This window comes from Carassius gibelio, chromosome A3, assembly GCF_023724105.1.
Source record: "Carassius gibelio isolate Cgi1373 ecotype wild population from Czech Republic chromosome A3, carGib1.2-hapl.c, whole genome shotgun sequence".
NCBI lineage: Eukaryota > Metazoa > Chordata > Actinopteri > Cypriniformes > Cyprinidae > Carassius > Carassius gibelio.
Window position 1 is genome coordinate 17,602,647 of NC_068373.1, and position 16,132 is coordinate 17,618,778.

At 36.4% G+C, this 16,132-nt stretch overlaps 3 protein-coding genes across 6 annotated transcripts in view; 2 read left to right on the forward strand and 1 right to left on the reverse strand.

Annotated features, from left to right (window-relative positions):
• Window positions 1-2,484, forward strand: part of LOC127950041 (germ cell nuclear acidic protein-like) — a 6,160-nt gene extending 3,676 nt beyond the window's left edge. For both annotated transcript variants that reach the window (XM_052547280.1, XM_052547279.1), the window contains 3 exons: window positions 1,823-1,874; window positions 1,988-2,024; window positions 2,115-2,484. In XM_052547280.1, the coding sequence (XP_052403240.1) occupies window positions 1,823-1,874; window positions 1,988-2,024; window positions 2,115-2,178 (153 nt within the window). In that variant the 3' untranslated portion in view covers window positions 2,179-2,484. The remainder of the gene's footprint in view (window positions 1-1,822; window positions 1,875-1,987; window positions 2,025-2,114) is intronic.
• A 2,736-nt stretch (window positions 2,485-5,220) lies between these two features.
• LOC127950015 (nitric oxide synthase-interacting protein-like) lies at window positions 5,221-8,288 on the forward strand. Of its 2 annotated transcripts, none has more exons than XM_052547277.1 (10): window positions 5,221-5,306; window positions 5,566-5,642; window positions 5,734-5,839; window positions 6,001-6,082; window positions 6,170-6,305; window positions 6,395-6,540; window positions 6,883-6,999; window positions 7,614-7,684; window positions 7,810-7,918; window positions 8,013-8,288. In XM_052547277.1, exons 2-10 carry the CDS (start codon window positions 5,573-5,575, stop codon window positions 8,082-8,084), a joined length of 909 nt encoding a protein of 302 aa, XP_052403237.1. In that variant the 5' UTR covers window positions 5,221-5,306; window positions 5,566-5,572; the 3' UTR covers window positions 8,085-8,288. The 2 variants fall into 2 exon arrangements, with proteins under 2 accessions (XP_052403237.1, XP_052403238.1); XM_052547278.1 differs by having other exon boundaries at window positions 5,257-5,306; window positions 5,561-5,642.
• On the reverse strand, window positions 8,280-11,715 carry LOC127949988 (reticulocalbin-1-like). 2 transcript variants are annotated; one of them, XM_052547276.1, is made up of 8 exons: window positions 11,591-11,705; window positions 11,010-11,231; window positions 10,720-10,913; window positions 10,285-10,457; window positions 9,855-9,915; window positions 9,658-9,749; window positions 9,463-9,570; window positions 8,280-8,454 (listed from the first exon to the last, which is right to left on the reverse strand). In XM_052547276.1, the coding sequence occupies exons 2-8, from the start codon at window positions 11,222-11,224 to the stop codon at window positions 8,350-8,352; spliced, it is 948 nt and encodes a 315-aa protein (XP_052403236.1). In that variant the 5' UTR covers window positions 11,225-11,231; window positions 11,591-11,705; the 3' UTR covers window positions 8,280-8,349. The 2 variants fall into 2 exon arrangements, with proteins under 2 accessions (XP_052403236.1, XP_052403235.1); XM_052547275.1 differs by lacking the exon at window positions 8,280-8,454 and adding an exon at window positions 8,636-9,280 and having other exon boundaries at window positions 11,591-11,715.
• Between the last annotated feature and the right edge of the window lie 4,417 nt (window positions 11,716-16,132).

Here is a 16,132-nt window from a genome sequence, read left to right on the forward strand (position 1 = left end):
ATTTTAGATTCATTGCACACCAACTGAAATATTCCAGGCCTTTTATTGTTTTAATACACATGATTTTGGCATACAGCTCATGAAAACCCAAAATGCCTGTCTCAAAAAATTAGCATATTTCATCCGACCAATAAAAGAAAAGTGTTTTTAATTAAAAAAAAAGTCAACCTTCACATAATTATGTTCAGTTATGCACTCAATACTTGGTCGGGAATCCTTTTGCAGAAATGACTGCTTCAATGCGGCGTGGCATGGAGGCAATCAGCCTGTGGCACTGCTGAGGTGTTATGGAGGCCCAGGATGCTTCGATAGCGGCCTTAAGCTCATCCAGAGTGTTGGGTCTTGAGTCTCTCAACTTTCTCTTCACAATATCCCACAGATTCTCTATGGGGTTCAGGTCAGGAGAGTTGGCAGGCCAATTGATCACAGTAATACCATGGTCAGTAAACCATTTACCAGTGGTTTTGGCACTGTGAGCAGATGCCAGGTCGTGCTGAAAAACGAAATCTTCATCACCATAAAGCTTTTCAGCAGATGGAAGCATGAAGTGCTCCAAAATCTCCTGATAGCTAGCTGCATTGACCCTGCCCTTGATAAAACACAGTGGAGCAACACCAGCAGCTGACATGGCACCCCAGACCATCACTGACTGTGGGTACTTGACACTGGACTTCAGGCATTCTGTCATTTCCTTCTCCCCAGTCTTACTCAAGACTCTGGTACTTTGATTTCAGAATGACATGCAAAAGTTGCTTTCATCCGAAAAAAGTACTTTGGACCACTGAGCAAAGGTCCAGTGCTGCTTCTCTGTAGCCCATTTCCTGCACACGCCTGTGCATGGTGGCTCTGGATGTTTCTACTCCAGACTCTGTCCACTGCTTCCGCAGGTCCCCCAAGGTCTGGAATCGGTCCTTCTCCACAATCTTCCTCAGGGTCCGTTCACCTCTTCTCGTTGTGCAGCGTTTTTTGCCACACTTTTCCCTTCCCACAGACTTCCCACTGAGGTGCCTTGATACAGCACTCTGGGAACAGCCTACTCGTTCAGAAATTTCTTTCTGTGTCTTACCCTCTCGCTTGAGGGTGTCAATGATGGCCTTCTCGACAGCAGTCAGGTCAGTCTTACCCATGATTGCGGTTTTGAGTAATGAACAAGGCTGTGAGTTTTTAAAAGCCTCAGGAATCTTTTGCAGGTGTTTAGAGTTAATTCGTTGATTCCGATGATTAGGTTAATAGCTTGTTTAGAGAACCTTTTCATGATATGCTAATTTTTTTTTATAGGAATTTTGGGTTTTCATGAGCTGTATGCCAAAATCATCAGTATTAAAACAATAAAAGACCTGAAATATTTCAGTTGGTGTGCAATGAATCTAAAATATATGAAAGTTTAATTTGTATCATTACATTATGGAAAATAATGAACTTTATCACAATATGCAAATTTTTTTGAGAAGGACCTGTATAACTACAGTCCAACTCCTGGCCCCAAACCTATCTCTATTTTATTTTTCCTTTTTTCTGTTTAATTTATATATATATATTATATTGATAAATTCTGCTCACTGTAGCTGTTCAGTGATGCTAGAACTGCAGATAGCCAGAGCATGCATTAATGACATAATAATTTGCATTAGTCACAGCATGTGGGGGTCCAGGCAGTAACAGTAAGTGTTTAAATGCAAATTATGTGCTTGTCTGAAACTATAGATGGCTAAATTATACAGTGTTCCATTTTCCCTACAAAATCACGTGCACATATTTTCACAAACAATTACTTAATTGCAAGAATTTATCAGAACATTTTAACTGTCTTTTGTCTCTTCAGGACTGTGGAAAGTGCTACCTCTGTCCTGTTTGTGAAACCGTCTGCAAGCCAGGTAAGAAACACAATACAGCAATTTCATACATGCTATTTTAAATGTTTAGATTGTGGATAATTTCAAGGTCTGATTATTTTATGAACTCACTACAATTTATTTTTTTCTAAAAGGTGGCTTTGTTGACTCTGTTTCTGGATCCATCTATAAGTAAGATAATATTCTCTTGCAAATAAACCTGCAATGGTTATTACAACCATAGTCATATACTGATGTAGCCTATACCCTCTTCTTTTTCAGGACTGTCGCAGACGTCTTTAATGATGATGACGACGATGATGACGACGACGACGACGACAACTAAACCCATCTGTCACCACCATGTGGCCAAAAGAGGAACGTGCACCTGGGCGTTTCGTTCCACAGAGTTCAGGATTTACATCGTAGCGTTGGTCATTGCCTTTTTAATATAATCACATCACACCCTACAGTCTGGTCAAAAAATACATACACGTGGATCTTAAATAATTTCATTACCTTAAATTAAATGTATTTAATTGAACAACATTTCCCTTTAAAACAGTTTTGTTATTAACATATGATATGAAGTGTAATTGCAAACCTGTGTTGTTTTGAGACTACTTATGGAATAAAATGAGGGAACGTTTTATTTATGTGTGTAAGTTCAAAAATTCTTTCTTAAATACTTTCAAAAACATATCAATGTAGACAGAGTATTATTGTATACAGTATTGGGAAGGATACTTTGTTTGGAAATGTAATAGGTTACAGATTACAAGTTACCCTATTTAAAATGTAATAAGTAGTGTAACTATTTCAATTACTTCATTAAAGTAATGTTACTGATTACATTTGATTACTTTTTAATTACTTTTCTTAATTTCTAATGTTTTTAACTGTTAATTATTTTGAAACATTTGTAGTACAGGGTTAACCTTACACTGGTACTCTACAGCGATTACTGTCAGACTTTTAGTATCCTTCTTCACTCGAATTAAGATTATAATAATTTAACTGTAATTCACAGACAGCTCACAATCAGACTTTAGCACCTCTTTTTACTTTGAGATCTTTTTGAGGTTAAATACAGATTTAAAATCATGAGATATACTTTAATAGTTATGTTTTTGAAATCAAATCTTTGCTTAGCTATGAGAGAAAACACTGGCATCTAACAATGCCTCACAGGAAATAAAACAGTCGTTGAATAAGCATGTGTCCTATTCTGTGTCCTCAACTCCTGAAATCTCGTCTCGCATTTTAAATCTGCATGTGTGTGTGTGCGTGTGTGTGTGTGTGAAAATAGTCTATTAAAATGTAACCCTCTTTGTAATCATTAATATTTTCATAAGTAACTGTAAATTAATTACAATTTTTTTTCTCAGTAACTGTATCAGATTACAGTTACATTTATTTTGTAATTAAATTATGAAAGTAGTTACTCCCAAATACTGATGATATGTGTGGGATGTCCTTACTGTCTCTGTTGAATCCAATAGCTTGTGATGTTTTGCACTTTTCTGTCCATTTTTCAGCTGAAGAAATATGATTTCCAAACATGATTTGTGATTTGAAATATGGCCTTAAAGGGATCTGTGTCATCATTTAGTCACCAGCATGTTGTTTCAAACTTGTGTGATTTTTTTTCTTAAGCAGAAAAACAAAGGAAAAGCTCTTTACTTGCAGGAGCGGGCCTTGAGATATTTGATATCCAATAGTAAAAGTATGCTAATAAGAACATAACTAGTGCACTATATATTTACACTCTATAATATATATATATATATATATATATATATATATACCATTAGTCTCTGTTTTATGTGGTTATCATGGGTCAATAAACAATAATGATAAACTTTTTGTTTGACCATTGTCCATGTCAACGTTCAGTTGCTTTATGTCTCTTTTTGCTATTTTCACACACATGTGAGCTTATAGTCATTCTCTATCCTGCAACTTTAGATGATTAGCAACCATCTCCATTAAAGAGGCCTTGGAGGAATAACTTAATTAACATTGAGCATCCTTTTCATAAAAGACTAGAACAGGTAAAAGACACAAAGCTGGGAGGATTAACATAAAAAAGAGGCTAGTTATAGTTATTGTCTTTGACATGAATTAAGGCCTGTTTTTGGCCGATGGTGTGCAGCATCGGCTTTAACTTTTATTATTTAAATACTGTAAAAAAAATTAATTGCTTTCAGGGTCATTCTACAGAAACGTCCATTTTTCTGTCCTTAGACTTTACAGAAATATTACAATTGAAAAACACATGGGTTAAAAAATATATATATTTTAAAATAAAACAATGTGTTATTTGAACAATTAGTTCAGGTCATCATGTTCTTGCACCATAAATGTGGCAATATTTGTTTTTAATGAATTATAAAGAATTCCAAGCACCACAAAACTGCTTGTTCCAGGTTTTCTACCATTTAAATTACAAAAATGTATTCATAACTATCAACTATATGATATAAATTGCATAATAAAATAAAATGCTCAATAAATATTATACAATTTATATTGAAAACAGTGGTCCCCAGGGTTTGTGTCACTGGTGTTAACGTTTGACAAAAATCTGTCATTTTGTAATAACAATCTCACTGATGACATCACTTGACTTCTTCCTTCCTATTTTCTAAAGATCTAAGAAAAAGCCCATGCTAAGTCCACTGTTTCTTTTCAATTATCCGAAATTTTCTCATTTAACTCATGATTTCATATGAAGCTTTTAGTTGACGTCACTGGTATGACCTATTTACTGTTAGGGATCTGTAAAAAAAAAAACTATTATAAAAATGGATTAAACACACCAGATCAGTATATCAGGTCTTATGTCACTGGTGATTCATTGTGTCACTGGTGTTACAGTACTGCTTTTTTTCTTTCAAATTAAATCAGTAAAACATAATCTCCTTCTTTCTTGCATTTTCATTATTATTCTATAACTTTGACTACATGTGCTGAAAAAAATCAAGAAAACATATTTAATATATATATATATATATATATATATATATATATATATATATATATATATATATATATATATATATATATATATTGATAAATAAGGTAACACCAGTGACAAAAAAATGGTTCATTTGGTCTTGAAATAACTGCAAAAAAGCTAAAGAGAAAAATAATTAAGCTTTCATTTATAGGTATTCGTCAAGTCAAAAGGTAATCTAATAATGTGGTCTAACTTTAAATGTTAGAAAAATAAATACATTTTGCCGTACCAAAAGTGGACGTTTCTGTAGAATAACCCTTCAGCAATGTACTATTTTGTAGCAGAAGCTCTGCCATAATCTAGATGTAATAAACTATTTAAATTCAAATCACTATTTTATGTCCATTTATGTTGATGCACCATTTCAGCGTTCTCTGCGAACTTTTATTTTGAAAATTATAACGATTCAGGAAGAGGAGGATAATATCTTTTCCGGTTCAGGATCGTAAGAGGTAAACAGCAACGTCTGTGCTTATACTCGCACTTTTATATCTGATATTAATATATGATCGAACAAATTGCGATTGATTAATGTGTTGCTTCCGGTTTGTTGTAACATGTGTGGTGTCTATTATGGCTTTCCCTGGAAATCCTCCTCATGGGCTTGTTTACTAAGCAATATTCTTAATGGGCCGACTTAGCTTTTATCTAAAACCATGTGCAAAATCTGTTCTCCAGCTTCATAAAAACTATTCATTCTGTACACAAAAGGACAGACATGACTCGACACGGGAAAAACTGCACAGCAGGAGCCGTTTACACTTATCACGAGAAGAAGAAAGACACCGGTAATGTATCCATGTAACCATAAGTCTATCTCATGATATGATTGCAATGTAATTACAATAACATATTGTGCATCTCACTTCATATTTTCAGCCTCTTCTGGTTATGGGACACAAAGTGTGCGTTTGGGGAAGGATGCGATCAAAGACTTTGACTGCTGCTGTCTGTCCTTACAGCCCTGCAGGGACCCCGTCGTGACGTAAGAGACATTTTTGCGCTCATAGAAATTATTTAATGGTGAAATTGTCTGCATGCGGTTGTTTTATGTAGTCTTAAGTGTATACTGAGTGTTACTGGCCCATTTGCATGTCGGCAGCTTGGAGACTGGGATGTGTTTGTGTTTATATTTGCTTCCTGCAGTAAAGATGGATACTTGTATGAAAAAGAAGCCATCCTGCAATACATCCTTCACCAGAAAACAGAAATTGCCAAGAAAATGAAGGTTTGCATACTTTTTTACAATTCAATTTTGCTCTAAATGTGAATGTCCTTCTCTGTTTTTGTCTAACACACACATTTTTAAACTCAGGCATATGAGAAGCAGAAAAAGGCTCTAAAGAGTGAAGGCCAGCTGGAGTCCAAGTCTGAGGAGCGAGAGAGAGCTGAGAAGTTCAAACAGAGAGAGAACAACATCGTCTCCAAGCCAATCAACCCCTTTACCTCAGGTGTGACAACTAGACAAGGAGGTTTAAACTTAAGCACAACACAATGAGATTCCTGCTGGATTATGTGTGTATATCTCATGTTTCTGTAGATAAATCTAATGATGAAGAAAGCCAGAAGGGCTCAAGCAGCTCCTCCAGTTCTGACACAGGAGCGTCCAGTTCCTCTTCAGCTCTGCCCAGCTTCTGGATCCCCAGCCTCACACCAGAGGCAAAGCCCACCTTGCTTAAAAAGCCTGTAGGTCTCTAGATCTGTCACGTTTCGCTCTTTGCCAGCCACGTGTCCCTAACCTTGGGTCTTCAGTAGTCAGGTGTCATTCATAGAAGAGCATTACACAAGAGATTGTGCTTGCCCTGAAATCAGTTTGCATGCCAAATGTTATTTTGATCGGTCATGGTGCCCTTGATTGTTTTGTTTGTCCATCTCTCCTCCTGGTTCGGTCAGTTTTTCACTCTTGTGTGCTCAGTAGCTTTTAGTGTCATGATCTCACCCTGTATGGGGCACTTACACCTCACAAATAAACTCTTTGGACATCATCTGTTATCATTAAATGTTTTTCCTTCTCTCTTGCTTTTTCAGTCAAAAACAGTGTTGTGCCCCATGTCAGGATGTCCTCTGAAGATGAGTGATTTGATTTCAGTGCGCTTCACTCCACTGGACCCCAGTCTGGACAGAGTGGCCCTCCTCACACGCCAAGTAAAAAGCCCTATTTTTAATTTTTACCTGCATCTCTCTCTCTTTCTATTTAATAGTGTATACATTACATTTCAATAGTTTGGGGTTGGTAAGGTTATATAATGATTTGAAATATTTATGCTTAATTTTATCAATAAATATAAAAGGACGCTCAATTATAATTTGTCTCAAGTCTCATGTTTTTTTTTTTTTTTTAAGTCATATCATGAAATGTTATTTGGATCGCACTGTGAGTTGAGTGAATCGTTACATCCTTATTCCCAAAAAACATTATTAATGTTTAATTAAATTAATAATTAAAGATTATTATCAGCGTTGATCTTTTTTTTCTTCTTTTAAGGATTCTTTGATGAATAGAAAGTTCAAAAGAGAACAGCATTAAGATTTTTTTTTATAACAATATATTTATTGTCAGTAGGATCAACTGAATGCACATTTGCTTAACAGTACTAATTTAAATGTATATGAAATAAGACTAATTAATTTATTATTAATTTAAATGTGTATTATATCTTAAGAAAAAAATAACTGACCTAAACTTCTGAATTACTGCATATCTTTGCAGGGATTATCTTTAACGTGTTTATGGAAATGATTTGTGTGTTCCTCCTCAGGACAGATACGTGTGTGCAGTAACCAAAGACACGCTTGGGAACTCTGTGCCCTGTGCAGTCCTTAGACCCTCGTGAGTTTGACTTTTAAACTCCTTATTCAGCAAGAATTGATCTGAATTGTATACATTTTCATACATTTAGGCCTTGCCCTCACTTTTAGTTTCTCTGTCTTTTTGTTTCCTGTCTTTCCCTCAAGTGGAGCCGTAGTCACTATGGAGTGTGTGGAGAAGCTCATACAGAAAGACATGATTGATCCAGTGACTGGAGACGAACTGAAAGAGAAGGACATCATACCTCTCCAGAGGGTGTGTATGAGAGAACTAATGCTATAAAGAGTGTCTCAATGTTTTACAGATGCACAAAGTCAGTGTTTAAATGTCTGTCTTTGGTGGTCTGCAGGGTGGGACTGGCTTTGCAGGGTCAGGAGTGGACCTCAAAGCTAAAGAGGCCAGACCTGTTATGCAAGCATAAACGAGAGGATTGGACGACGCTTTGACCCTGTAAATATTGTCACTGGTTTTGCTGAACTTTTTTATAGTGCTTTTGTTGTCAGTTGTTTGATGAGGGGTAATCTGAGTGATATCCCAAAGATGGTATTATGCCAAAATATACAGTAGATGTGCTTTTTTTTCTTTTCTTTTTAAATAAATCATTCATTTTACATGCTTCAAAAAACACATTTGTCTTATTTTAATAGTTTAAAGAGACATTCAGGCTTTTTGTGGTCAAAGTGAGGTTAAAGTTCATCATGATCTTCTACCAGGGTCCCATAGTCAGTTATAGTACTGACCTTAATGAAATCCATTTTATCCATGATTTCACTGATAGAGAGACGACCATCCTGGGAATGACATCAAGGACATAGACACAGTTTGGAAAATGCAAAAGGACAAAGAATGATTAAGTAGAGCAAGAGGGTGACTATTAAAAAAACTAAGCTTTTGTGATTAGACATTAGAAGACTTATTAGAATGCAATGAATTGTCTTTGTGAGAACGTTGAAATTAAATCCCAGTCCACAATTAAAAAACTAACATGGTTTTATTAAGAATTCACAGAGAGAAAAAGGTTCCAACAATAAAGTCAATCACTTTGGTCTCCTCCTGTCTATTGAATCCCTGGCCCTCTTTCCCTCCCTCTGGCTTCATTTCTCAGCACCTATGCCTCTTTTTTCATGTAAGTGATATGTTCGAGTGTGGAATCACTGACCACTAATGTAAAAAATTACTTCGTAACAGTCATGTTATTTTGAATACTGATGCAACTGGACTTGTATTCAGTGCTGTATTCCTGAGCATCTCTCAAGTGGAAGATATCAGTCCATTACTGCACAATAAGCAAGCTGGAGTGTCTGTTCATAAGGACTGTGTTTTGTTTCAATGGACGAAATGTGTTTAACAATAAATAAAGCTTTTATCTGTCTCACTAGGATGCCTATCTTCACTGAAGCCTAATCCCTGAAATGTTCCTACCCAACACTTTTATTTTCATATTCAGTTTCCTGTCTTCTCACCTACACCGCAAATATATTGCCCACCCCGTACTCAGATATGCCAGCATTAAAGTTCATCATGTCTTTTGGTGAGATCCTCTCCGTAATTAGTTGCTTGGCTCCCGACAAACATGTTCCAGTTTGCCAGAATCTCCTTCTTTGTGATTTTGTCATCCTGGATAATCAATTACATGAAGCAGTTGGAAGTCCATTGCAATTCATTGGCAGTAAATTAAAAGAAAGAAGACAGAGGTGAAGATTAATTAAAAGTAGATTTTCAATGATTATTATTGCCATTAATGCATTATTGTGAATTAATGACGCCACATACGCGAAGACCCAGTGAAAGCCACTTACGTTGTCTTTATCAGTTTCATGAATGAGATGCCGGGCCTCGTTATCAGCATGGTCCACCTCTCCAGGGAGGATCCAATGAGAGACTTCATTGGCATCAAGGAAACCATCCTAACAAACGCAAACAAATCACGAACCATGATTTGTTTGGTTAAATGCTAAAAAATGATGCTAAAAAATGTTCTTCCCAATGCATACCTTGTTCATGTCTCTGAACTCTGAGAAGTGTTTCTTTTCTGTTGTGACCCAATCTGGTTCATTCTCTCCATTTTCAGCGTTGAACATGTCCCCTAGGGTCAAAAGGAACATAAGCACACATTCAATTCATCTGGCCACAAAATATCAATTCTAATGTTAGCTTTCTTCTTTCCCAGGGGAACAGTGTAGACACTTACCAATGTATTCCTGCAGATCAATCTTGCCATCACCATTCTTGTCAATGTCTTCAATTGTTTCCTGTAACAATAAAGTTCCAAAGTTAACAGCAATTTGTTTCAGTGCTTCGCAAGTGTTCTGTTCTGGTCTAACAGATGATAAACGCTAACAAGAGATAGCAAAGTAAGCATCATAAATGATATTTATGGCCAATTTTTATTATTTTTTTTAACATAAACATACATGCTGCAGAATCATCTAGAAACTTCATCAAAACCTTTATTATTGTCAGATCACACAAGTTAATCATCTCACATAGTGAAAATGTGAAGAAGAGATACATTTTGCCCTGTGTCTAAAAGACTTTTTCTGTGTAAATCATAACTATATATTTTTATTTGTTTTTGTAAAACATGCTAGTAGAAATGCCATCTGCTTTACTCTATGTACCTGTATCACAATGTCTCTCATGTGGTCAAACTCCTCTGGATGGAGGAAGGCAGTGAACTCTTCTCGGGTAGCAACACCGTCCCCGTCCCGGTCTGCAGACTTGAACCGTCTTTCATCTCTAGTGAGCATGGCTTTGTAACTCGACTTATCCTCCACATCATCAAACTCTACATCTGAAATACAGTAACATAGTACATTAACCATCAATATTCTTTAGTTCTGCACCATATATTGGAGTTTAAAACCTTTATTGGTTTATCATTTAAACAATTTGGTCTATTTAAATTCAATACCAAATTATCGAAAATACAATGGTTTCTTTTTGCAAAGATGTTACACTGTTGTGAACAATAAATTCATAACCCAACATAAACAGCTCATTTAAAGCCACATAATTAGTAGCCACGCCCAAATTCAAAGGTTTGTTTTAATTACCCATGTAATATCCATAGGTGGTGTTCTTGTACTCGATCCAGCCAATCTTCCCATCCTTGTTCTGGTCGTACTCTTTCCAGTGCTTGTCCACGTTCTCCTCGATGTACCTCCTCTGCCTGTGCTTGATCCAGTGGTGCAGCTCAGCATGACTGATGAAGCCATCCTTATCTGTGTCAATCCTGTCCACAATCTTTCTGCATGGGGAATATACAAAAAGAAAAAAAAGTTAGACACATGATAATATTACTTTTCTCCTATTTACTGTACCATTCTCTTGCATTTCTTTTTACCCTAGTCTCTCTTTGCTCTCCTCAGGGCTTAGCTGGTCAAAGGTCTTGGCTTCCTCTTTGCCCAGGAAGGCCTCGTGGTCATACTGATATCCATGGGCATCATCATGAACATGGTCACTGAGGTCAGGCTTATGATGTACACGCTTCTCCTGTGCAGGCACAGCAACTGTGACCCCAACAAACAGGGCAAGTGTCCCTAAAATGAGAAGCTGCATATTCTCCCTAAGGAGTGTGAGGAGTGTAAAGAGACGGATACATTTTTTATTAATTGTTTCTGCTATAGACCAAAAAAAAAAAAAAAAGAAAAAAAAATTTGGATTATGCACACCAATCACAGTCATTGGGCTCAATTTTAAACTAAATGATGCAGCATATGTATTTTATTTCAACTTTCTGAATACACATCAAATATTTTATGTTAAAGCAAAAAACAAGAACGTATCAAATCTAAAAATTATGTTTTGTAGTATGCAGTGATTTACAGCACATAACGACTATTTAACGAACTGTACAAAAACTATTTACAAGTTTTTTTTTTTTTTTGCTACAGAGGAATTTGTTTAGAATCTAAAATGACTTACCAAGCCTGCAGTGATTTCTGTTTGAGTACACCAGTTTATCCTAAGTTGAAGAGTACGCGTTGGCACTGTTCTTCTTTAAAGTGCACGTAAAAGTGGGTGGAGCAGCCACGTTACGTGCCCTCAATAATGATTTACTGACATGAAAAAGAGCAAATTATAAGACGGGACTGGGCGGGGCCGAGGTAAAATCTAAATTCTATTGGCTGCAATACGCCACGTTGACACGCGAACGCGCATTCATAGAGGCAGGCGAGTTTTGGCAAACTTGCAAAAGGATTTGAGGAGAGTTCATTTTTTGACGGAAACATTGTGTTGATTGCATTGGACTGATAAATGAATAGAAATATTAACAGAAGTTGTATAGAAGTTAAATTCATGCTAAATAATCTTAATGTAACATGCAAACTTTGTCTTTCAGGTGCAAGATCATATTCTGGTCAGTGTTTTATGTCGTATTGTAAATTGTTCACGCAATTACAATCGTTATCAGACACATTTAGCTTACTTGGTTACTAACATCAAAACATTTTACAGAAATCCCTTAAAAACTCTTCCCTCAAATACTTTATCACTGTAAGATTAAACAAGTGAAGTGTCTCAAGAATTGAATATCAGCATGTAAGTATAGTTTTTGAAGTTATTTCTTTAAAACAAGCTGGTAAAATCCAATATAAATTTTTCTATATATATATATATATATATATATATATATATATATATATATATATATAAATTAAATACGAATCCTTTCTTTTTAACCAAAGAGTTGGAATGCACTTTTCAGAAAGTTGATCAAAAAAGTCATTTGACAAAAGGGAGAATATGTTGTTTTCAGGTTACAATATTGTAAAGAGCAGCAAGGTGAACACAAATCAAAAAGTATTACATTTTATTCAGGTTTTATGCCTTCTTTTTATGTTTCATATACTGCAGTTTATCAAGTTGAAATCTCGTTAAGTTTACATAATACTTATGCAATTGACGTTTTTCTCTAAAGTGGAGTCTCTAGGCTACAATCACATGCGAGCCTTGGTGCTCAATTCCGATTTTTTTTCTCACATCCAATTTCTTTTTTTTTCTTTTTTCTTTTTTTTTTTTTGTATAGCTGTTCACGTTGTTTTAAAGTTGTCAGATTTCCAGTGTAAACAGATCCTGAACTGTGGCGCATGCGCAAAAGAACGATGCGAACAGGGTTTCCAGATTTGAACGACGAAGTCCGCCCAATTCATTATCAAAACTAGCCAAATCACGTTCAGGGAGGTAAACAACGCGTTACTGGGTTCGCGTCAACCCACGAAGTTGAATAAAACCCCGCTACAACAGAGGAAAAGTAGCCCAATTCCGTGGGTAACAAATGGATTGGGCAACACTTTGGCAACCGTCATATAGGCTAAACACGGAGGATATAAATTAAGCTATTATGCGTTTATTTATAGTGTGATCTACTGCAGAAGCCAGTTAAATTATGCAAAGGGAATATGAAAAAATAAAGACAAGGATGTGACAAAATAAAGCAGAGTTTTTAAACTTTTAAGATACGAGCCCTCATGCTTTGCTTGTAAAGTTATAGTTGTCACTGTAACACACGAGTTCTGACACACCACGCTTCCACTGATTACCTCTTGCTACTGTCTTTATAACTTTGGGTATGTAAAATCTTTGAAGCGTGTCCCGTCAGCGCAGGATTACGATGAATGTCGAGCTAGAATGACGTAAAAGCCGCATGAAATCCGACATGACCGTTCACACTGACATTCGTATTGTAAAACATCTGTTACGGATTGGATTTAGTACAACATATTGAAGTGGCACAAATCAGAATTTAAAGGGGTCATATGATGCAATTTCAATTTCTCATTTGTCTTTGGAGTGTTGCAAGCTCTTGGTGCATGAAGAAGATCTGTAAAGTTGCAAAGACTAAAGTCTCAAATCCAAAGAGATATTCTTTATCAAAGTTAAGACTCTGCCATGGCCCCCTAAAATGACTTGTTTACACACACCCACATGTCTATGTCACTATGTGAAAAATGTGCATAGTGCTGCCAAGATGTTCACGCAAAGAAACCACAGTTAGTGTTGAAGCAGTCGTGTCAGAGAGATGCTGTGAGTTTCTAGGCAAAAGAAGAAGCACTTTATTTGGCCTTCTGAATGTAGATGCAATCTTTAAGATTACTTACAACAGAACAGCAAAGTATTTTATGGACGACCATTTCATGAACCTAGGAGAGAAGGTCATTCTGACTTTTCTAAGACAATCTGGCGCTTCTGAATCAGCTACTGTAAGTATGTTCTGTTTTTAATTTAAGTATTTGATATTGACTGTTCAAATGCAGAGTTTTGCATGTTGTGTGTGTGTGTACGCGTGTGTGAGAGAAAGAGAGACAGAGTCACACAGTGGAGTCAGCTTTCTTTACCGTCCGTGGCTTGTGTACCACAAACAGATACGAGCTTCACTGTGTCACACCACTCTGTTCCTCTTTCGAGCTTGAGCTGATTGTAAATCTAAGGACATTATTAACTGTCTTTACATTTATTTTGAAAGGGGCATAATATTTCCAACAGTGTTTGCAGTGTTCGTCCAATCACAATGCAATGGGTCAGTTGGCCAATCAGAGTAGACTGCGCTTGTCACTCTCTTGAGTGTTTGAGAGAGGCGGGGCATTGAGGATAGAGGACCTACAGTAATGTATAGTATTATACATTATAGAAAAATTATGTGTTTTTTGAACATCAAAGCATATCAAAATATTCTATTACACAAAATAATGATCTTTAGAAAGCATCATATGACCCCTTTAAAAGATCAGATTCCGTGCGGTTTGCTGTTCACACTGTCATGACAAAAACAGATCTGAGTCACATGTGAGAAAAAAAAAAAAATTCAGATTTGGGCCACATTTGCCTGCAGTGTGAACATAGCCTATGTTATTTGTTTATATACATTCCCTGGGAATCAGACCAAACCATAGTTTTGCTATCACCAGGCTGCAAGTAGAGATAGGTCTAAGAAGTAATGTTAAGGTTCTAACGTGTTTAAAGAGCAGACATAGACAAACAGATTTTTACATGCTTTCAATTCTGTTTTTAAGGGGAAATCTACATCAGTTCTGCATGAACATGGTAAAATGTGTTAAACTGAGTATAGTCAGATTATCCAAACACACATAGCCTAAACAAGCATAAACTATCGTACTGTTTGGGATCAGTTTAAAATAAATAAATTCCGCAAGAATGCAATAAATTTATTAAAATGTTTGTAAAGAAATTTATAATTGTACGAAATATGTATTTTTTAAAATGAAAAATGAGTCATGAAAAAATGTATCACTGTTTCCACAAAAATATTAAATAGCACAATGGATCATATGACACTGAAAGTAATGGTAATAGAGTAATGACGGAAGAAAATTAATATTTTATCAAAGGAATACATTTAATTTTAAAGTATATTAAATAGAAAAAAGGTGGCTAAAATTCTGCAGAAATCTACAAAATTGTATGCAGAATTTATTGCATCTAAAGTATATGGTAGCCTGCTTTTGAGAGACAAAATACGTGCACCTATGGTTACAGGACCCATGCCACTTAGTTGTGTCTACTTATACCTCCTTCAACTTTGTCACCTCCTTATTCCGTTGTTTCTCAATCTCTCATTCTCCCTCACATCTTTTCACACAACTTTTCGCACCTGCCGTCTTTCTTTACCTCTTTGTCTCTCCCCAGACATACACAGTGCATCATCCCTTGGTTCTCACCCCTCTCTCTCTCTCTCTCTCTCTCTCTCTCTGTGTATGTGTGTGTCCCCACTCTTCTCTCTCTTTGCCTGTGGCTGTGTGTCTAGTACCATGGAGCAATTGAAGGTGACAGGGCCAGAGAGAGGAGGGGAGAGGGAGGACGTGGCACTCTGTAGCCTGGGGGCACACAACAACACACAGAGACACAGAAAGAGACAAAGATGGGAAAGGAAATAAGAGGGCAGAGACGACAAAATAAGGAAGAAGACAAGTGCTCCGGAACCAAGCGGATGACACAGAGTGATGGAGAGACTGTGGGCCTAATGAATTATTTGTAATTGATGCATTAACATCAATGCTTCTGCTGGATTTTGGCGTCACACGGTGGGTATTGAGTACAACACTAACTCCCTTACCACATATACATGCACTCTCATACATGTACACACATTTTTTTAAGCGCTTGATGTTAATTTGTCCCGGCATTGTTGCTATGGTGACCTCTCTTCCCCCTCCCCCCCAGCAGAGAGAGAGAGAGGGTGACAGGGATGAACTAACAAGACACTGAAAAAATGTGCCCTAAAGGAGCATACGCTCACACACTAGCACACATAATAAACACACACTCAATGTCACGTATGCAACACACTGACACTAAATATTAACAACATTTTATTAGGATCCGTTCTCATTTCCTTCACTTTTGTAACTACTTCAACATGTAATCCATATTGAGAAAGATGCCCTTCATCTTCACTGTATTTCTGTTTAAATCCTCTGTCTATTTTCCGTGTCATTGTCTTTTTCC

Bases quoted from the DNA above. Each gene is read 5' to 3' on its own strand.
- LOC127950015 (XM_052547277.1), top strand. From the start codon at position 5,573: ATGACTCGACACGGGAAAAACTGCACAGCAGGAGCCGTTTACACTTAT. The intron at 6,541-6,882 runs GTAGGTCTCTAG...TTGCTTTTTCAG, and splicing joins CCACCTTGCTTAAAAAGCCT to TCAAAAACAGTGTTGTGCCC. The intron at 7,685-7,809 runs GTGAGTTTGACT...CTTTCCCTCAAG, and splicing joins TGTGCAGTCCTTAGACCCTC to TGGAGCCGTAGTCACTATGG.
- LOC127949988 (XM_052547275.1), bottom strand. From the start codon at position 11,224: ATGCAGCTTCTCATTTTAGGGACACTTGCCCTGTTTGTTGGGGTCACA. The intron at 10,914-11,009 runs GTAAAAAGAAAT...TTCCCCATGCAG, and splicing joins GAGAGCAAAGAGAGACTAGG to AAAGATTGTGGACAGGATTG. The intron at 9,750-9,854 runs GTAAGTGTCTAC...TTTTGACCCTAG, and splicing joins TGATCTGCAGGAATACATTG to GGGACATGTTCAACGCTGAA.